General features: G+C 37.3%; 1 protein-coding gene across 1 annotated transcript in view; it reads right to left on the bottom strand.

The window, feature by feature from the left end:
- Positions 1 to 22,682, bottom strand: part of RFX6 (regulatory factor X6) — a 34,270-nt gene extending 11,588 nt beyond the window's left edge. Inside the window, exons 1-9 of the mRNA XM_072333061.1 lie at positions 22,499 to 22,682; positions 22,205 to 22,361; positions 20,384 to 20,507; positions 18,854 to 18,915; positions 12,692 to 12,769; positions 9,315 to 9,342; positions 4,675 to 4,782; positions 1,994 to 2,071; positions 1,787 to 1,900 (exon numbers count right to left, since the gene is read on the bottom strand). Of these exons, the coding sequence (XP_072189162.1) occupies positions 1,787 to 1,900; positions 1,994 to 2,071; positions 4,675 to 4,782; positions 9,315 to 9,342; positions 12,692 to 12,769; positions 18,854 to 18,915; positions 20,384 to 20,507; positions 22,205 to 22,361; positions 22,499 to 22,682 (933 nt within the window). The remainder of the gene's footprint in view (positions 1 to 1,786; positions 1,901 to 1,993; positions 2,072 to 4,674; positions 4,783 to 9,314; positions 9,343 to 12,691; positions 12,770 to 18,853; positions 18,916 to 20,383; positions 20,508 to 22,204; positions 22,362 to 22,498) is intronic.
- Between the last annotated feature and the right edge of the window lie 503 nt (positions 22,683 to 23,185).

The following is a 23,185-nucleotide window of genomic DNA, read 5'->3' as shown; positions in this document are numbered from 1 at the left end:
GTATTCATCTTTCTCCCATCACTATTAGATAGGTGCATGTGAGATGTTTATACACCTAGATATTTCCCATTCCTAATGTATGCTTTCTTGCAGCATGTTAGTAAAATAATAGTTATCACTCCTGCTTTACAGTAAAGCAGCCAGTAGAATGATTAGTGCCTAATCATTTTGACTTTTCAGACATTACTGTTAGTCCCAACATAAAGCAGATACTCAAGAGTCTCCCAAGTCCTCAAGCACTATTAGCTGTCTCTTCCTACTGTCATATTGCACTGAAGTTCTCCAGAGTTTATGACAAATCACTTATAGCTAACTGTGGTATAATGGAACTGTTTGGCAAAGAAAAACCCAACAAAACAAACTGCCAGTTGACATGCCTTCTGGGGCAGCTTATTGCAGAAGGCAAAGTTGTTAGATCACCTATATTGTCAAAATATTTTTCCACTAAAAATTCAGATGGTTTGGTAACAACACAGTGAAACAACTCCTTGGATGTACTGACAAGAATGTTTAACATAATAATAATAAAGATACGGTGAGAGACAGAGAGGAGAGGCAGTGATAAATTCATGAACTTTGCATAATTCTTCTTTATCAAATTTCTAATCCAGGGTTCCTCTATTATTTCTTTGTCCATTACATTAAATATTTATTATTAACAAAGTTACTATTGCATCTGCTGGGCCAGCAGGTTTAAAGCAGAAAAAGTCTCACAAACAGAGTACAATATATCTTCTGCAAACAAATTAGGTATAATGGGTCATTTCCAGGGTAGTAATTACCATCCCCAGTGGTAATTACTTTCTTACTTTATAGCTTATTATGCATCTGAGAAATACGTATTTTCTTCCTTGGAAGTTTTCCCTCGTTGTGCATTAAAGAATGACAGATACATGATAATAAGGCACTCAATGCTAAACAGCCTCAAGTCTCTTCCCTTGACTGCTCAGTGTTCACTGTTATGCCATTAATTTTTTTCTCTCACTGATACATATTTGCAAAATGAGTTAAAGAGAGGATGAAAATTCTTTCCTAATTGAACAATATACTATTTCACAGGAACTTAAAATACTTGAAAACAAAGACACAAAAACTTTGGTGGCATTACTTTGTCAATTTATTTTACTCCAGTCCAGTCTTTCTTAATTATGCCCTTGCAAAGTTCCTTATTTTCACTAGCACAGCTATGTGTGTGATCATGCTGGAAAAAAAGATCTAAGAGCTCATATGGCATAAAAATTCTACAAAACAGATGTTTCTTACTATTCTTTAAAAAACCTGCATCAGCTCAGAATGCAGCCAACTAAAGGGTTTTGCTGATACATCTAAAAGTATGGAAATGGAAATGAATCCTAAAAGGCAATAAAAGTGGGTATATCTTAATCCAGCATCATTCCTGCCCTGTACCATGAAACTATGGCCTCACATAGCCTTCACATAGTAGATCCACATGTGGAATCACCTTGTTAATATGTTGAAGACTGTCTTTGCTGGTAGAAACTGCAATAGTATTTTATGTAAAAACATGACTTCAGTTTTCATCTTATTCAGCCTTATTAGTGAAGCGCACAAGCATTCAAGCTAGAAGCTAAACACAAAAATGCAGGCAAAGATTTCACCATTAGTGAGCTGCTTGTAGTCATGGAGTTCTGCTTCTTGCTGATTCACACAGACAGATACAGAAAACAGGCATGACATCCTGCTGCTATAACTTTGACACTGTTTTTACATGGATAAAAGATCTAAGGTGGCTGAGATTATCCATGCAACTAAATGTCTAACCTACCTTATACAGAATCGAGTCACAAACGCAAAAGATGTCAACAATGATGGGATTTTCAAGCAGGGGAAGAAGATGGTCAGGCATTCCTTGCCAAAAATGTAATAAGAAATGCTGAATCTAAAGGAGTAAGAACCAGAATTATGGACATAAATAATGTTTTCTTAGCTCCCTATGTATATACACCAAGAATGTGTGTTCAAACAATCTTACCTCTTCAAAGTTCCCATTAATTGCATTGTCAAGGACACACTGACAGTGTGTTTTGTACATCATTATAAGAGTATCTACCTATTTTGGAAGAAAGAATAATTAAACAGAGTTTCTTATCTCTCTCCTGTACTGCAATTGATATCTATGTTTCTGCTTTGTGTAGACGGAATTTAACCATAAAATACAAATTATATTGCATTTCATATTTACAAGTAGGGTCTTCAGAAACAATGACATCACAAATCTCTATTTTTTATCAACACCTTCAAGTTTCAATGTTGCTGCTAGAAATGTCGTATTTGAATCCTTACAAAATGTGAAAACGTGAATATCAAAGTAAGGCAATAGCTATATTAGCCAGTCAGATGGTAAATTCATCTTTCTGAAAGCTAAGATTAATCCTAAAGAGTAGTGCAAGTTAATCATTAGGCTACTATAGGCGTCTATGAGTGTTCTGAAACATCATCTTGTTGGACAAATGAGAAAACAGCTGCCAGTCATTTGGTCAAAGTTTAATCACTGCCTTACAGGAACTGAACTTTAAAAAGCAAAACTCCCTTTCATCTCATCAGGCTAATTTATCTAAGTGGATGTTCCCTTATTTTAAGAACTCCACTGAGCTATTACAAGAGTCTGTGCAAAATGGCAGTAAATTTAAAAATTTGTAATAAATTATAAAGCAAGAATCTTGTAAAGTATTTTCAGGAAAGAAATATGGATGTTAGCAAAATCACTCCTATTGCACAAAAACATGGAAAGTTTTACTACAGCTTTTTCACTCCACCAAATCCAGTTTGGTCCAGCAAACCAAGGTTTTGAATGAACTTAGAATAGCTTTTATTCCAATAGGCTGAGCATACAGATTTCTTTGGATATTTACCTTGCTGACTTTCAGAGCTGCTTCTATAACTACATATATTTTAAAATGTTGGGCAAAATAGGAGATTTGAGAACAGTATGATAATTTTTGAAGGTTTTGAGGGAAATGTGATGTTTAAATAATATTTCTTCAGAAACATAGAATGAAAAAATGATCAATCTATTTTAGTACTGACTGCTACAGTTGTACAGTCTATAGCAATTTCCATTACATACACTCTCTTAAAAGTTTAATGAAGGAGTCAAACTTCATGCATGTGCTCTCTTCAACAGATAATCTAAGGATCAATTACATATTTCCTCTACTTAAAAGACTTGGGAAGGTTACTTCTCTTTTGTCCTCTGTTAGAGATGTAAAAATTGCTGTGTCCATTTTGGATGCATCTTAGTTTAGGGGACTGAGTGATGGGATAGTAAGTGGAGGGATAACAGTGTGGACTGCTAGAGAGAGCTCAATAATCATTGGAAGATAAGCTAAAAGGGGAAAAATAGGGAGGAAAAAAAATAGGAAATTAAAAACAACAAAAAAAAAAAAAACAAAACAAACCAAACAAAACAAAAACAACAACCAAAAACAAACCTACTACCAAGAAAGGAATAAAGAAGGAGTAACAGGGAAAGAGAGGGAGACACATAAATATATCTCTGTTCCCACAGCCTCTTCAAAACTCCAGGAGCCTGTCTGCAGAAGGGATTCACCCCTAGAGCCCTCTTGGACTCTTCTGTCATCTGGTCCCAATACCACAGCAGCTACAATGGTGCCAATCCAAGAATGAAGAGGAAATGAGTTTCATCTTACACTTCATTGCTGGAGTGGTAAAATCCAGTTTTGTTTGTGCTGCTGTACTTAGGCCACAAGGAATCTCAAATGCTCCCCAGATGAAAGAGTTATAAGAATGCTGTTTGAGAGATTTCAATTAATGAATGGAGTTCACAGCAGTAAATGATGTACACTGCTAAGTACACCAGTTCACTGACTTTCTTTATAATCTGTAAGCTTTCCATCTAACATATGTACTACAGATAGCTCTTTCTGTTTAGGTCTTCAAAACAGGAATCCTAGTTTTCACTGCTTACATGGAGCAAATTTAAGAGGAAGGGCTCATTAAACAAAAAGTTTTAAAGCAAGATATCTCAAGACAACCATCATTACAACCTATACTAGAGCTTAAAATTGAAAGTTCACAATTTGTCCCAAAAAGGTATCTATCACAGTTCAGGAACAAAGCAGTCTATAATGTGAACAGAAATATAATACAGATATCACAAAGGAAAGCAGCCAAAGATATAAAGCATACTAACAGCAGTGCTTTGAACTGATTCTTTGGTTAAGCAAGATTGTATACTTATTTCTGGAATACAATTGTACTAACTTCCAAAAAAACCCTGTATTCTCTGATTTTCACAACCACTTTTCAAATAATTAATGAATGATTGTAAAGTTCATCTAATTATTTGCTGTGAATTATTTGTTCTGATCTAATCAGAACAAAATTTACCTTAAATCCAAAGGCATTTGGATTGAAGACAACTCTGTTTGTTTGTTTTGCTCTCCCTGTCTTACATACCACGAGTTTGTAAAATACTAGGTCAGTTAATAGGTAAATAATTCAACCATCTTTCCAGCAGAGAGCCAGTTAATCGGTGTTAGTAAAGGTTTGCCCCCTCTATAAATCAGTCACTTCTGTTTGATTATGGACATTTCTGGCTCTTTCATGTCAATACCTCAAAGGCTAAGATATGGAGAAACATTGTGGCAATTTTTGATCTGTAAATCAGAGGAGAAGTAGCTCATATTTTACCTTGTCTTTAGAAATGCATCCTTGAAGTAAAAGATGTTGAGCACTTGGAAACTCTGGGAGGAGAGTTCCAGTTTTGGAACTCAGAGAATATTTCCGAGTGAAACCACCCTGAAATGAGAGGGAAAAACAGTAGCATTGAAATATCTAATTCAACTTCAGATGAAGTCAACAATTCATGCTAAACTTGTATATTATCTGAAGAATCTCTTTATACGTTCGCATTAGTCTTCAAAATAACAATGCTTATCCAGACCCGTATTTCAGACCAGAAAGGTAATTAAATATGTGCCTAAATAAAAACTCCACCAATTACAATTATCAGAAAAATGTGACCTTTGAACCACATTATTTCACAGAATTCTATAAGCATCTATAATTCTGTAATATATTCTACTTAGTCTGTGCTTAAAAACTCTGTAGAATATCATTGGTTACTCTGTTCTACTGGATAGATTGTGATATACTCAGGGCAACACTAAGATTTATTTTATGTGCATCTTTCTTGTGAAAGGAGTTTGGGTACTGGCTGTGCTATGGATCTCCCCTGTTCTCTTCCTGCTATGATAGCACTATGACAGTGGATTCTGCTGCTTTACTACAATACCTGACATTTTATTTTATCATAACTTTTGATAATATGTAATGGCATTATGGGTGTGATGGTACATAGGGACACTTCTGAACTAAGTATTTATTACACAGCTCCCAGTTAATTGTGACAGAATTGACATGAAGCTCCAGAAAATATCTTCTAGTCCTGTCTCCTACTGTACTGAAACATGTGCACACATAAGCTCATGTAGGAAAGGAAAAAAAAAAAAGACAGATTGAGCTGTGTGCCCTTCTGTGTCATGGCACTGATTTTAGCTGGCTTCCTCCTAATCTGTTGAAGTGAGTGAGAGTTTGGCCGTTCACTTCAGAGTCTACATCTGGTTCAGTGAACATCTTTGGAGCATTTTGCTGCTGTCTATAAGAACAAAATAGAATTACACTAGGTAGAATAAACATAGACTTACACAATAGGAAAAAAAAAAAAAATAAAAAAAAAAAAAAAAATCAGTTCAATCCTGAAATTCAAAGTCAGGAGTCAAAGAATGAAGATGGAAAGAGAAAATGCAGTTTCAAAGGAACTCATAGAACTCATAGAGGAAATGAATATTTCTATTTTCTAGGGCTAACTCTTTAACAACAAGAAAGATAAATCAAAAAGAAAGGGTATTCATTAGCATTATGATCTCAGTTTTGTATCTTAGTAAGGATGATTTCCTTAATGTGGTTTTATGTTTTCCTGCTTCTTTGTTGATGCATTGTCAGCACTGACCTAGAGACAAGATACATTTGTCTTGAATTACACTAAATCCTGTTGATTTGAGATTTTCTTGCACTTCTTTGAATTCTCCAAGTCTCTTTGGCTTTTGAATTCTGAAATATTACAGACACATAATATTTGCAGACTGAGAAAAGATCTGGAATAATCTCGCCTTTGGAGAGTTGGGATTTGGGTGGACAACAGCCGCCCTGTCTGCATCAGTTCTCAAACTGACCATGAAGCAGTACAAGGTAAATCTAAACTCATTTAAATTCCTATCCTCATACTCTCACAGTCTGGTTTAGTCTGTTCCTCCGCATAGTGAAACAGCCACATCCTGCAGTAATACAATGTTACTATGCCTATATTTATAACATGCACCATATCATGCTTATTAAGCTCTAAAATGATATAAGATGTAACCCTCATCCACAAGAGAAGCAATAGAATCTGTATTATGAAGCTGTCCTTACTGAATCATGCTTTTTCTCAGAGGACCTCATTCATATCAAGAAGAGATTATTTGGCTGAAACTCACTGTTACATTTTAGTCCACCCAGTCCTCATGTTAAAACTTGGCAGGGGTCCTTGAGTAGGTTTTCTGCATATTCCTGTGGTAAATCCATTACTTCTGAGCAGATCCCTTTTGTACTAATGAATAGAACTTTTGCCCACGTCTTAGTTGTTCAAATAACACTTTAAGTAGCCTTTTCCTACCCCTTTGCATACAGTCAAATTTCACTGTAGTGGGTGTAGCAGGCTTATAGAAAAATATAGCGTGAAGGAGAACAAAAGGGCATATTCTCTAAAAATGTTGACTCACCAACTGGAGGTCAGTTTCAAGTGGAATTATGAGAAGAAATACTGACAAAAATATAGCTGTAGCCGATTTATTCACCATGTATATTATCCCCTATATTTCTATAGGGTGATACCTCTATCAAAACAACCAGGAAGTAGAAGTCACATTATGGAAACAAACTTTGCTTGTGCTGCCTACTACCCATCTACATACAAGCTCTAAGTCAAAGAAATAATAGAAATTTCAAAGCATTAACATTTTTTCATGTCAATACTTTGCCTGTAAGTATCAGAAACTGCTTGTGTTTTTTTGTATGTTTAGCTGGTTTTTTCTGTTTGTTTGTTTGTTTGTTTTTAATAACAGGGGTAATTTCAATTACTTTAAGATGCAGTTACTCATGAAATACACTAGAAATTCTATTTAGAAGGGATTAGTTCATGTAAAAGAAGGCAATGATGTTGGTGGGTGACAAAATAATTTGCAATGTTTTGTACCTTGCTAATGGGCTTATATGGCTGTGTCTCAGTTCTAGGCTTTATATTTTAACCCACTGCCACTTGCCCTTTCAATTTAATGCCATCTGTTTCTAATGGCCATTTAACATTAAGATAATGACAGTAATAATACCTGCTTAATTAACCATACAGACTCTAATGGTGCACTAACTGGTTTAGATAAAAGAATTTGCTGATATCTCCCCCTGCAGAGAGAATACTAGAAAATGTGATAAAACATGCCAGAAGTAAACAGTGTCTCTGGCACTTAGTAAGTGTTCATTCAAATGCCATTTACTCAGTATATTTAGACAATCAGAGCTTTAACATCTTTTCAGTGTCTTTATGTTCTTACTGAGACACCTTATGCAACAATTGTAAATGTTTCTGGAATAAATAATTGCATGTACTTTCAAGCTTATGAATAAGGACATATCACTATTCACTTTAATGGAAATATGTTGCCAAATTTTCAATAACGTGAGATAATTAAAATTCAGTTTTGACTACAAAACTATCTTTTTCTCTTAAGAGCTATCTCAGTAATTTCAGACAACATGGAGCTATGAAATAGAGATCTCTTGCTCTTTTCTCACTTATTTCCACTGACTTCTTTGTGATTATTTTTCTAAGAGGACCAAGGTATTGAAGTCTGGGGCAGAAACGAGATAGGCTTATAGAAACATGAGTCCCACATCTGAGATGGAACTAAAGCATGTATTCATTTATGCCAAGGGAATCAGAAATTTTTCATTCCCAAACTCTGATAAAATGAATACTGTGATACTGCTGATGAATCCTTGAATATGTTGATATCCCATGGCATAGGACTATCTTTGTTTGATAAGACAGCTGATTATCTGAACAGGAAAACATTCAGCAAATCTATAGGAACCTTACTAAAATAATTGATATGGTGCTACCATGGGAAATGATAGGGTATTCTGGTGAGAGTAGGGATTAGATGAAGAATGTAAAATGTTTAAGAAAGTGGCTCCAGCTGAACAAGCTCTGTTTACAGGGAAACTTCAGGGCTGAAAAGGAACTGAAGTGAAAATTCTCAAAGACCAGACTTGAGACTGATGTCACAGAGTATTTCATAGGTTAAACTGGCTGACATGAGCTAATGAAATCATCAGTAAAGAGGAAGACCAAGAGGTCATGTAGAAATATCTGGATGGCTTTGAGATAAAGGCAATAAAGGGGCTGAAAATCAATAGAGTAAAGCTGCAGTCTCAGGAACCAATAAGAATTTCTGCTATCAGCTAGGAATTGCTTATCTGAAAATGAAAAAGGAGAAAGACCAGTTTTCTATCAGTTCATCACACAAACTATATTTAATCTGGTAAATTAAGTGGTGTCAAGAACTGTCCCCAGACAATATCGAATCTATATCATTCAGAATGGTTCCTGGCATTTTTTTCAGTTCACACCAGATACATCTCTCTTCTAAACAATTCCCAAACATGCTTCATCTGTTACTTCATGCTGAGGGCAATGAGAAGTGACTATGCTGTTTTTGGGAATTAGGTGTTCAGAAGTACGGATGCAGGCTATGCCATGACTGTTGAACTCAATGTCAAAGAACAATTCTGGGAACATTCCTTAACCATCATAATAAAGTGTCATAAAGAGTCAAAAATAAAGACATTAATGGTGAAGAGGCATAAAATTCCACTTATCAAAACCCATTCATTTCCAATCAGATCAATGAGATTCTGAGAAAGCCTTCTTACAAAAGTAATGGATACAAAAAACTTAGACCTTGAGCCTCTGTCTAGGAGGGTCTATTACAAGCCGCTGCACTAGCAGGGAACTAGGTTGGAACATGAACCTTGGAATCTGCCTTCCTGTCTTACTTTCCTGTAAGTATTTAGAGGAGCAAATACTCAGTGACACAAAAAAGAGTTCTGCAGTCTAATCTTTAATGCAATATACTGCCGAAATTTTGAAAGAAGTGAATGAAGAAAACCACATATTCCAAATAGTATTTGGATTATGATAGAAGTGAAAGGAAACCAGCTGAAGCACTTACCTCATTCTTTAACTTGCTTCCAGAGAACCTTTGAAAATAAATTTATTTTGTTACTTTTTCATAAGCAAAACATTTTTCATATACATACAGACATATTCAATCATTCTGTCATATACACATACTTACACACCTGTATCTACGTATAAAATAGTTCGATTAGAATAATGACTTACATTTCTCCAAATATGATAATAGTAAAACCCATGCTTTTTTCTAAACTTGTTCCATTGACTTGCAAGTGTATGAGTATATCAGGGAAACTTACTGAAGGTAGCTTTGAAACAGGAAGATTCAGACCACTGACCAAAAAAGTAAAGTATAAAACTCAATTTCAGTTTATTTCTTTGGATCTTTGCAACTTCACGAATATCAGCAGAGCAAAATAGATGCAAGTCCATGAGGTTGTGGAAACTCAATTTTTTTGATGCAGCTGAGTAAAGTCAGAGTAGAAAAAAAAAAAAAAAAAAAAAAAAAAAAAAAGCATCTATAATTTACACTTCCCAGGAAAATGAAGAAAACATAGTAATCTCTCACTCTCTTTTACCACAGCACTACTTTGACACAAGCAAAATGCATTTCTAAGATGAAATATTTTGTAATTATCAAAAACACTTTGCAGTACAGTGACCGTGCTTTTGATAGTCCATTCCAAAGATTCCTGATGAATTCAATAGACTAAGTGGCAGACATTAGAAAACACACCTTTTAAATTATAGCTACTTCACTAGAGAATGTGTAAGGATAGAGACTCTAAAGGATCAGTATAATGATAAATGAGCAAGATAGCACTGCTTGTCTGATCACCGCTACTTCCTCTTCTGCCAGCTGATAAGATACTGTGGGCAACACAATGCCTTATAATTATTAGCAGCAATGTGGTCACTCCATATTGTTGAGATGCTTTGCTGGCAGGACTGAAAACCAGAGACTGAAAGACTATGAATTCCACCTGCCCAGGCCCGGCACAATTCCCATCATGTGATGATTCATTATGTTACCCACAGAATTCCTGGGTTTGCTGATAGAAGAGCGTGAATGAAGGCATAATTCTCAGTTGACTACAATGAGTTGCAGATTAGCTTCATAGCTAAATGTTTTTGTTATGGACTGTGAATTTCCAGTGCATAGTATAATGTACACTGAATGTACAGCAAAAATGCTAAGCAGCACCTTCTAGTATTACTCCTCCAGCGCCTTAATCACCAGCTAAAACTCTCCCCAAAATGTTGTGCATATCAATAACTTTACTGTCTGTTGCTCTCCTTCTGTGGTACAAAGTTTGATATTTAAATGAACTAGGAGGTCAATTTTATAGTGAAATTAAAGGGTTCAGTCATCAACAATCGTACATTTAAGAACTACCCTAGTCAGCTCAATTACCAGGATATTAACACTCAAATGTCAATTAAATCTGAAATGGAAGTGCAGGCCTATATTTAGGTAGCTAAACCAAGGCCCCTTCTAATCATTTCACAAGCTGCCATCTACTTAACATGTGTTGTGGTAAGGACCTACACATGCTTTTGTTTGTGTTGGAATAGTGTGATCTGATATCATCATCAAATCATATATTTTCACTGCCTATTTCTGCTCTAAGATTGATCCAGGAAAAATTTTTTATTGCTCACTTCTAGAACAGTGATTGGGCAAAGGTTAAAGATGGATCATTATATTTAGCAGCCAGCAACTGGGATATTCATTCCCTATTTTGTCTCTCCACACTGCCTGAGTTTTCTTCCCTGTAGGTCTGCTATTAACCCCAGAATACTGCGTCACTGTCACACAGCCATATCCAAACACAATGATAGCCCTGACTACGCAAAGTCAGCATTTTAGCTTCTGTTCTAAATCAGCTAGTGACTGCTGAACCCTGAAAATTCAATGGCTCCAACATGAGAGTACAAGTTTAGACACAAATAAAAAGTTCCTAGCTAGTGAACCCTAAGCAGCTGATAAGCAGAGAGTCTAGTCCCCCTTCCCGTATTTCTTATTCAAGATAGGGATACCTAGAGTTACCCATCAACACTTTGGAAACAAACCACCTTAATTTTAGGAATTTCAATATGTGATTCTCTTGGTGCATTTGGCATAATTGGCCTAAAGATTCTGGTATGTAGAGCACTGGATTTTCAAAAACACACAGCTATCTCAGTCATATGAAAAAATGTTTTTCAGAAGTGTTAAGTATTTGCAAAAATCTACATATATGTTTATGTGAGCAAAGACAGTTAAAAATTCAGCCCTGAGGAATTTTGCAGAACCTTCAGTTTGTTTGCATTTATGATTGTTAGATCATGCAATGATGGAGTTTTCAACAAAAAGGGCATTTGCTGACACTGACTTGTAGTTTAAGAATAACTATATTCCTTTACATGAAAAGAACTGATTTTTGTCAATTCAATGAGCAATTTGTTCAAGATAATGCTAAACTGTGAAAAAAATAAAAAAATCTAGAAACACTTCTACAGCTCTGGATAAGTAATGGGTAAGGAAATAGCATATTCCATTCTTAGACCTTAAGGCCTTCAGTAGAGAGAACTCTCCTTTCCAGCATTGCTGGTGGCATTATCCTCATTTTCTACACTTGTTTTGTTGTTTGGAAGAAGGCTCTTTGGATATAACCTGAATCTGACAGCAGCTGAATTTTCTGTGTGTGATTATAAGCTCATTTACTCTTTTCCTTTCTCATAGTTCCCACTTACACGGGCATACTGCTATAGACAATGAAAGCCGTCATTCAAGCCGTATGTGAACACAGACATTTGTTTTACGAACTATTAATCTTTGGCAAACCAACAGGCAGCTATCGTAACATATTGATCCTGCTAGCTGTCCCTTAAACAAATATAATTAGAGCTTCCTGGGTTAGGTTTAAACTGATATTAGCCAGTTAAAGGACCTGTAAATATTAATCTACACTAACCCCTCCTCCCTCCTACCCACAGGTGCCAGCTTCACACCGTTCTCCAGACGTTTCATAATGGGAAGCTGTCCTGGGGAAAGAAATCACAGGATGATGCACAAGCAAACAAAATGAGACAAGTATTCCGGAAAATGTGTTTTGCAGTCTTATACTAAAAAATCCTCTTATGGAATACGTTGATGCAGCTCTGTGCTGACTATGATGAAGCCATACTGGTAGATTCCAGTGAAAGATCCAGATCAAGCTATTAAAACAAAAATTGATGTCTCTAGGGAGCAAACTGGTACCTAAATCTTTGAATGCCAGATATTGATAGTTACAGCAATATTAGTTCTGGTATCAACAGCAATTAGTGTCCTACAAATACCTTAGGGAAGTTTTAAGTTGCACCTCCAGTGACCAACTTTCTAAAGCAGGGTCAGAGGCATTATATCTCAGATGTATGCTACTGTACCTGGTTAAGCCTTTGCCAGAATACACAGAGTGGTAGTATGCACTGCTTTCTTTAATGCCAATTCCATAATAGTGATACCTGTGGGGGGGGGAAAAAAAAAAGAGTATTTTTATTTCTGTGTGACATGTCAGATAAAGTAAACTGTCAAACTGATCTTCAATGCTATATGAAAACCTTCCTTTACAGTTTCTACTAATTTCTTTCACTGTCATGGAAAAAAATAATCTGATCTCATAGAAAATAGAGTTGTCATGATTTGATCCAAAATTCAAGGCTAACATCTTCTCTAAGTTTGAAACATTTTCTCTTTTACAATCATGTTACTTGGAGGAATGTATCTACCAGAAACCTGTTACATCTCTGTTTCTCAATGTTCATTGTTTTTCATTTTAATTTCAGCTTGTTGCAAAGGTGCTGGTTTGATCCACCAGGGGTAATTATTCAGGTATACTACTGTTATATCTAGAGGATTTCACAGAATGCTTTTCAGGTAAAAGTAACTCCCTACTGCTTTTCTTCCTTATAAATTAGCATCCTTCTGCGAGAAGCAATGCTAATGCATTATTCTTTCATTCATCTCTCAGGTTGTAGGCTGACTAGCTCTGCTTTAGCTGCTTAAGGAGATAACATCTCTATTCCCCTCTCAAACTGCACTCCTGGAAATTATTGCCCCCAAAACAGAACTGGAAGAAGGAAACTTACTGTATTTTCCCTGCCGCTCTGAGCAAAACACCTTAAATTTAAGAGCTGGTGCTAAGAAATCTGATTATGCATAAGATACTGTTTTCCACTGATTTTGTTACAGAAGAAGTGACCTTCCCAAGCAGAGTGGGAGAGCAATATTTGGTCATAGAAAAATCCACATTGCACTGATTTCACTAAAACATCTCAAAAACTTCTCAAAAACTTCATTCATAGGATACAATCACAGAATGGCTTAAGTTGGAAGGGACCTTAAAGATCACCTAGTTTTGAGCCCGTGCCACTGGGCAGAACTGCCACTCACCGGATCAGGATGCCCCTGACCCCATCCATTCTGGCCTAGAACACTCCAGGGACAGGGCATTCACAGCTTCTCTGGACAGCCTGTGCCAGTGCCTCACCACCCTTTGAGTAAAGACTTTCTTCCAAACGTCTAACCTAAATCTCCCCTCTTTTAGTTTGGAGCCATTTCCCCTTGCCCTATCACTATAATACCAATTAAAATTTCTGTCCCCCTCCTGTCTGTAAGCTCCCTTCAAGTACTAGAAGGCTGCAATGAGGTCTGCACAGTGCTTTCACATTTCTAAGCTAAACAAGACCAACTACCTCAAACTATTTTCATAAGAGAGGTACTCCAACTACCTGATCATCTTTGTGGCCCTCCTCTGGATCTACTCCAACACCTCCTCATTCTTCCTGTACTGGGGTCCCCAGACTTGGACACGGTAATACCATCCAGCTAGTAGTTCATAGACTACATGAAGGTTTTCAGTTCATCTCTGCTATTCCTGATGATGTTCATTAAAAATAATAATAATAAAAATTACTATTTTTCAGTTTGTTTTTGCATGGGGTAGCTGTAGATAAGAACAAAAAACTGAAATGCTTTATTCTTTATAAATATGACTAAAGATATCAAATACAAAATATACTAAGAAAATATTAGTTGGTGATAAGTTTGCTTAGCGTAGGATGCTCTGAAGGTCTTAGCTGACATACTCATTTCTGTTTCCATTGGGTGCATCCAGAATTTCATAGCTAAACTGTGGCCAAAAAAAGTGGCTGCTGTTAAATATCATGGCTTTTATTGTTTGTCGGAAATTGATGAATCTATGTAATACCGATAGATCACAGTGCCAAGACCCTTAAGAAGGCCAAATGTCTCTCAACTATTTATTTACTACTGATTTTCTTTCCCTGAAAAAATATTTCTCTTGGGATAGTTATGTGATGAACAGAGCATTTAAAAATATCTGTTAATTCTCAGAAGATCAGACGTAAGTACATCTGCTTATTACAGTTCCCTTTTTACTGAGTAAAGTCAAAGCTGAGTGACCAAATCAGAGGAACACCTCAAGGTGGTTTAGGATGCCTTACACTAAATGTGACCTTTCATTAAATGCCAAAATGCTGGACAGTTGTCCTCAATTTCAGATCCATTAGTGCGTCATCTGTATTGTGAATTAAAGTCCTGAAGCTTTTCAGTCATTACTTTTGCTTTAGGGGCATTAAACAGATGGACTTGAGCCAAACACCCATATCAGAAAATGCCTAATATTTGAAAGACTTCTGACAAAAATGCAAAAGGCATGAACATTTTTTTCTCTTTCATGAATGCAAAGTCATTTTTTATGTGACTTAAGTAGTTTTGAAAATGCATATGTATGGATCCTGTACTTGACATTACAAAGTTTGTGAATTGCACGGGGTGCAAACCTAAACAGAGCTCTGATTACTTCTTTAAAAATGTTACAGACACAACAATGTACTTGGCGCTGGCCATACAAGCAAGCATTTCTCTGCATCCATTCTGACATCCCAAACCTCTCAGTTTTGATTACGTGCCATTCTTTAAATTCCAAAAATAAAACTTCACACTTGCTCCAGAAATTTGGAACTCCTTCTTGTTAAATCAGAAGCCAGAGAAAAGCAAGATTTCTTCATAAGTTAGGAATCAAGATCTAGATTATTTAATATCTAACTTAGTATTTAAGATTTGGGGCTAGAAGCAGGCACTGTTGTGTGATTTGCATTCCCAGGTTTGTAACGGCAGGTAAAATATTTGTTCCTGTTCTGGAATGCCCCAGGATACTTGAATTTCCACTTGTGACATTTTATTTCATGAAGAATAGAAGCTTTTGGTACCTATTCAGTGTGCCCTTAAAGCAGAGCAACTATCCTTCTATTTTCCTTTAATGTTTACTAATAAAATAATACAGCCTTCTAGTCATGGCACAGAAGCAATAAAAATACAATCTATGCTTTTCGAGTTCTTTCTGTCATGCTTCATAGATATAAAGATTTTTATTCTCTTGCAGCCCAAAGTGATTAGTTGAATATCTTTTTCTTTTTATTTTTTTGACTTGCTGTTGATAGTAATATCAAACATCTTTACCCTACAACTTCAAGTACCCTCTTTCTGTCTCCTTACACTTCTGTTCTACTATTCTGTTTCTATCATATAATTCATAACATGAAATCAGCTGGCATAAGAAACCTACTTTTGATTTTTGTAACTCATCTCTTGAAAAACAAACTGAACTGCTTTTCTCTTAATTTCAGTGGCTTATTGTAACATATGTTCCTATGCAAGTAGTAGCCCTGATTTTAGCATACACTGACACAAATGATAGCTGATAAGGAAATGATAGGCTTAAGCTGCTCAGGGACTTGCAATAACTTGTTATCGTGGGGCCAGCTGCCATATCAGTTTTATTAACCCACTAAATCACTCCTAATAAATAAGATAATAGTTTTCAGACATGATGGATAAAAGCTAAGATTCAATGTTGGTCAAAGTCTACATAGAAATTAAATTGTAACTTGAGCTTAGCAGCCTACTGTGTGCGTTTTCCTGAATAGCTGCTCCTCATAACTCATGTAAAATGAAGATCATATCTAAATTCTACTAGTGGCCACAGTATATTCAAAACTGCCTGTGCAAAAAAGGAGGCTTCAGAACCTGTTCTACAAACAGCCGTTGCTTAAGAAATGGTAATCTCAGAGAAGAGTTTGCAACGTTTATTTATTTATAGTGCTGTGCCTTCCTTCAGTCAGCTGGGATATAGAAAATTCCTCTGCTATTCAGCAACCTGGGCTGATCAGCATGGGCATCAGAAATAAAGTGAACACTGCTGACAAAACTCTGTCCAATATGTTGTACTTTTTTGGTTAAATGCTTAAATGAGTATTTTAGTATTTACATTTTTTGTACAAATACACTGTTGAATATAAACAGAGGGAGGGACACTCTGACTGAGGACCCAAGTTATTGAATTTATTAGAACCACTTTTAAGGCCACCCTGGAACCTCAGATAACAAACACTGCTCAGAATCTGAGGATAAACCAACATCTGTCTGTATATCTCACACCTTAGAGTAGCATCCATGCCGCACATCATAGAACATCAGTATTTTCTAAAATCCAGTTCAAGTATGGTGTAGGAGAAAATTTTTGTCACCTTCAAGTTGATAGAGGAGAGAACCAATTTTCTTTGCTTTCTTCTGATCACAGCCAGTATCAATCAAACTTTTACCATGTGTGCATGCAGGGTAGGTGCAGGGCTCTTTATTCTTGGAGAGTTTGCTTTTCTTTGTAATATAAGAATAATGATTCCACTGGAGAGCATTTCCATGCTCTTGGACAACAACCACTTCCCAGGCAATATCACAGCACCAAACAACAGTCAGAAATAGCTAGTGCTATTACTCCTCTTCTAATACTATATCCAATAACAACAACAACAAAATTAAGAGTGAAAACAACAAACAAAACAAAACAAGTCACTTCCACTACCATGCTTAAAATATAGAATTTAATTGCTAAAGAGGAAACCTCCATTGGAAAAAAAAAAAAAAAAAAAAGGAGAAAAATACACCAGATGTTCAAACAAAACCTGCTGATGCCTCATCCTCCTTTGAGGAAATTGCCCAAGAACAGTTAATCCATATGAAAATAAGGCACATAATACCATCAAGGTCAGTAGGGCTATTGGATCTGCTGAAGAAATGTTATGTATGAAGTATATCTGTACTAGCACAGATAAATGTATCAGAGTAAAGAGAATTACAGAGATGCAATTAAGTCTATAGTTAGATTCCCGTGTCAAAAATAAGATTTGAAACATACCTCTTTACTTAGCGGATGATAACATACTATGTTTTAATTAGTCAAATATATGACATGTTTTAGAAGTTTGGATCTTGTTTATGAATTTATTAGATATATCAGATCAAAAATATAATGAGCATCTTTGCAATATTTTGCCCTTGCCTTCTCTCATTCATTAAAACTTGAAAGTATTTATTTAAATATGCTGGCTTGTGAACATGATCAAGACTTAACAGAGGAATTCATGAATCAGAAGGTTGCCAAATATTTCTGCACAGATTATGAATGCCATACCCCTCAAAAATTTAAACAACAGCAACAGTAAATGTCCATCTGACTGAATCTGTAGCAGCTTGTGCCTGTAACCATAGCTGAAATTTGGCACAACAGAAAATGCATGAAATCTCTATTATTACCTATACATGGCTTTTCTAAATGTAAAACTCCTGAAAAACTCTCCATACAGCATCTGCAGATCATTGCTTCTCTACATTCCTTATACCAGTACATTTTCACTTCCTCAAAAAGGGAGCATTCCCTACTAAAAGTTAAAAAAAGAATCAGACCGGAGACAATTCATCAGTTCATCCTCAGCAGTCTTGGCATGAGGACACAGGTGAGAGAGTGGAGGTAAGGGATGTTGTTACACCGTTCACCACTGCTTTACACTCATTTTATCACAACTAAAAACACAGTGCCAGAACCAGAGCAAACAAAACTTTTCACCACAGGTAACAACACATAACTGTCTGCAATTTGTTTCCACATTCTAACATTCTGCAGTTGAAATGTACAAATCAAATGGATATATCATATATGAAATGACCATGCAACAGGCTGTGTACTTATCAGAGCTTTTAAAAATTATCCAGATATATACTTTCTTCTAAATTTAAGACAATGCTTTTTTTTCCAGAGCCTTTAAATTAATCAGTATTGTTATGGGTAGAACAGTTTGAAAGTAGTCAGGTTTACAACAGGCAAATGAAATCACAGTTAAATTGCACACCGTTTATAGAGAGGTGAGCAGTTGTAATGATGATATATGTTATAAAATGTTTTATATACACATATATAACATTTTGTTGTATGTCCTCAAGAAGTGTATGACTCTACAAGAATAACTGTGCTTTAGAAGATTAATCAGTTTACTTTTAGAAATTATGCCTGCCGTAATGTTTTCACTTAAATGCTACTTCAGTTTCATCATGTACATCACAAATTATCGCTTAGAGCTTTCCATCCGAATAACCCCTCCTAGCAATTAGTACTCATTAGGAAGGCATGGAAACAGATTTGATTCCTAGAATGTATGCAGTAAGCGGATACACAGATAACTGCGCCTTACTTGGAATGGCCTCTTGTTCCAAGCCGCCTTGTGGTAAGTAGGGGGAACTTCTGGCGAATGGTCTAAAGAGAAAAGAAGTGTGTTAATGTCTAACAGCGGCATACTTTCTTAGGCATTTTTCTCATGGAAGAAACTGGAGGACAAATGCACAGCCTAATGTAGTCTGTAAATAAGTATGTGCCACAAATAAGACACAAAATAAGCAATTAAGCATGTTGTATACTGCAGAGGTCCTTCCAGTGTTGTCCATCTCATTGTGTACCTCCACTCTTCCCAAGTTCCTTTTCTGCACTTCCTTTCCATTTTCACTTCTACAATGCAAAGTCTTTTCCCATGATCCTGCCCCATTCAGATCCCTAAGGTCCAACTGTATCTCTAGCTCCAGATTGCAAAACAGGACCAAGGGAAAAATTTGGCTGCTAGCCATTCAATTTTTGAAGTCATACAGCTAGAAATAAACTGATTATTTTATAAAAAAGAAAGAAAAATCAAGCTTTAATTTCAAAACTGACCAGAAAGCTAAGGAAAAATATTTCCTTGCCTTGCAGGTATTTCTAAGCCCTCCACTATCAAAAGGCTGCACAGTCTTAAACATATTTATGCTCACTGAAACAGTATGAAAGTTTCTGCTAGGCACATAATGTGATTTAAATCAAATCAAGAAAAACATTCTGACACTGGACTTCTGAGATTCAGATTACTTCCATAAAAACATCCTACTCTTCCCATAAAGAACAATGCTTATTAAGAACAAAACTCAGTAATAGAAGTAGTAGACACAGCTAACAGACCTCTGTCAAAACAATGTTTAGATGGAAAGCTGATGTCTTCCTCATCTATGCTGGAACCATGTAATGAAAATTAGATATACACTGAGAAAGTGTATCTTATTTGGGATGAAAAAATTAGTAAGTGAACATTTTATGAACTGGATTTGAAATCCATTATTATTATTTAATTAAATTAATGCATTTTGGTATCTAAGAACAATGAAGAGATCAGCATTTTTGGTTTTCTCTTTCACCAGCTACTCAGAGTTTAATTAGGAAAGCTCCCATCTCCCTTTCATTAAAATGATTTCAGGATTAATTGTAGGGAAAGGCAGAAAAGGGGCTAAATCAACTTCTTTTTATTCCCATTCAGGAGCTCTTTGCATTATTAACTTCTATTCCCCTTCTCGTATCACTTCTCACTTTGCACTTTAGTATAATTAAAAGTGCCTTCTATGTCTTTTATTATTATTATTATTATTTTAATGGAAAGAACCACATTAATGTCATTGTTAAAAAGAAAAAAAGAAAACACTTGGAGAGAAAATAAAACAAAGAAAAAGAAGCTGGATGTCCTTATGATTCTCCTAAAGCCGCTGTCATAAAATCTTCTCATATGTAATCAAGTAATTAGTTTGACTATGTGCATTAGCACCAGAAAGAAACCCATGAATTTATTAGACATTTTAACACAGGTGTACTAGTCTCTAAGTCTATCAAAGAACTGGCCTAACAAATGATGAATATATTTACTCTTTACCTTCCCAAAAGTTGCAGCACAGGCGGGTTCCAGCTTCTCTTTTCTGCAGAAGTCTAAATAATGCGCGTAAAGGATGCATCTTGGTAAGCAAACTCCCTCACAGACAATGTAGTTTTCTTCCAGCCTGTATGGAGAAAGAAACTGCCAGGGTAAGAAGCAACACAGCATGTTTCCCTATTTTATTTCCCTTCCCTTTCTGACACTGCCCTCTTTTTAATTTTTTTTCCATTTTACTGAAGATTTCTACAATGGCACATAGATGAGTTTCTACTGAATAAAACAGACACCAGAAATTGACTACACTTATTGAAACTGACTTTGCTTAAGGTAGCTGCAGAATATGGAACACCTGGAGCCAGGTCTCTTTTCCTAATGAATCTTCTTCAGTGTAATTTGGTTTAAATGATTTTTATTTCAATGACTACCACCTAAGAACCAACCTTGTTCTGAAAAGATGAGCACCCATTATGCAGTGAAAGACCCAGGTTTAAGTCTGACCTTTGAACAGAGCAGGGACTTCATCTTGCATCATCTGCCCCAATGTACGTTTAACAACAGAAGATAAGTCTCTCTTTTTCTTCCTACTTTGGATTTTTAACTTCCATGTGGGATCTGAAGCTGTTTCTTGACCAATCCGTGGCAAAAAATCAAAGATCTGACATTTTCTGAAGAGTACACATTTTTGTGCATCTGTTTGTAAGATACACGTCCCTGACAATGGTCAACAAAGCCTAATTTAAAAACAAGCAAATGCCATTTGTCTTCTCTTTAGCTGAACTGTTGGTAACAGCAAGGTGGTCCACTCCTGATTGTTTCTTTTCTTTGTCAACATCAATCATCTGCTACTCTTGGAATTATCTGCAATAAACGTGTTTTCTAAACCACACAAATGTGTAAGAAAATACCTTAGCAGTAAATACTGCACATGGAATAATTTACAAGTCCTCCCCAGACTCAAATCCTTACAGTTTACTGTCTGCTCTAAGTCAGATGTAATCTAAAGTAAGAAACTGGGATATCCAAATTATTCTCGTTTTTCAGTTATAAGGAAAACTCTAGATTTACAGCCTGTGTTTGGTAACTAAGCTCCCATTTAATTCAACAGTACTGCTCACTAACTTCCAGAGTACATTAAGAAAGACCTGTAGCAGATAAAGCCTACAGAATTTGAGCTCCACTTTGGTTTATTTTTTACCAAATTAAAACAGAGTTAGGGCATCTGTGAGTGGTAGAATGTAATGCAAAAAGTACAGTGAAAAACAGTGAAAATGTAACTGTTGTTCCCATTTAGAATTATAACAGCTAATGTAATTCTTAGGTAATTTCTCGTTTCTACATTTTTTAAAGACATTTGGGTTTAGTGTTTCTGAAAAGAAGACATTAGAATGTTATTTTACTGAAACAAAATAACAGAGAAACGGCTATATACATGTTAGTACAGTATCCCTACTAAGCCAGGATGACCAGCTAAATAAGCACAGTTTCTTTCCATATTAGATGCCTGGATCACACATCCAGATACAATAAGCTGATCCACAGTGCTTTCTGTCCCGAATAAATCTGATCTTCCATCACCTCACACAGCCATGTGCCAGAAGACCCTGACAGAGGTTTCTGCTAACAGGCAAACCTCCGCTAATTCATAGCATCAGGAATTTGAGGGAGACAAGGGTTATCAAAAGTTGAAAGAAGCCCGAGGAACCCAACAAACGCAACCAGGGCCAACGAGCGGTGCGGTACCACTCCTGTTGCCGGCACAGCCCCGAGGCGGAGGAGCGGCCCTCTGGGAGACCCCCCGGGACCCCGTCCAGCCGGCCCTACCACTGCAGGGTGAGCTGCGTCTGCTTCTTCTTGTCCTTCATCATCTGCGTGATGCTCTTCTTCGGGGACGGGCTCTTGTCCGCAGCTCTCAGTTTGCCGTCGCGAGTATCCGCATCCTCTTCTTCCGAGGAGAGAGTCTCGCCGTTAAAAGGCACTTCTGCGCGAGAGGGAGCGAAGAGAGAAGCAGCCCGGAGACGGCGTTAGGTCGGCAGCACACCATCCCCCCGAGCATCCCGTTAAACCGGCGCTGCCCCACAGCCGGGCCGCCCCCGCGGCTCTCCCGGCGGTCCTCACCCGACTTGATGGCAGCGGGCAACTCCGGCAGCCCCCTCCCGGCTCCCAGCCCATCCTCGGCGTAGGGCAGCAAGCCGCCCGCCAGCAGCTCCGCGTAGCACTCCTCCGGCGCGGCGGCGGCGGACATCGCCTGCGTGGCCGGGAGGTGCAGGAAGGCGTCCTCTTGCTCGGGCCCCTTGGCCATGCTGCTCAGCGGCACCTGCCTCGCCTCGCCGCCGCGCCCATGGGCTGCCGAACTGGACGGGGAGGGCGTAGGGCAGTGCGGGTCGCTTGTGCGGGGCTGCGGTGGCGGGGATGGTCTAACGAGAGGAGAAGAGAGGCGAGGCGAAGAGAGAAACAGGTGTGCCCCGAGAGGCGGCGGGCTCAGGGCGCCCCTCCCTCCTGACGGTAACTCCCGGGGGGGTCGGGGCTGGGGGCACGGAGGAACGGGCCTGCAGGGGCTTAATGATTAACTGCCGGCTGCGTGCGGAGGAGCGCCTCGGCGTTCTCCTCTCTCCTTACTTCAGACGTGATGCTATACACAGCTTTATTCGTATCACTATGTCCGTATATGACTTCTGTCAGCTCTCAGCATAACTTACAGAGACAGTTCAGCTTCTGTTCTGAGGCTACAGTAAAATCTCATCCCACTCTCTGACTTCTCTAAGTACTTCAGAGCCTGACCCACGAGGATCTGTATTTCTACTG

The sequence above is a fragment of the Excalfactoria chinensis genome, chromosome 3 (assembly GCF_039878825.1).
Source record: "Excalfactoria chinensis isolate bCotChi1 chromosome 3, bCotChi1.hap2, whole genome shotgun sequence".
NCBI classification, from domain to species: domain Eukaryota; kingdom Metazoa; phylum Chordata; class Aves; order Galliformes; family Phasianidae; genus Excalfactoria; species Excalfactoria chinensis.
Note: the sequence above shows the minus strand (reverse complement) of the source record. Positions and strands in the feature narration are given on the sequence as shown.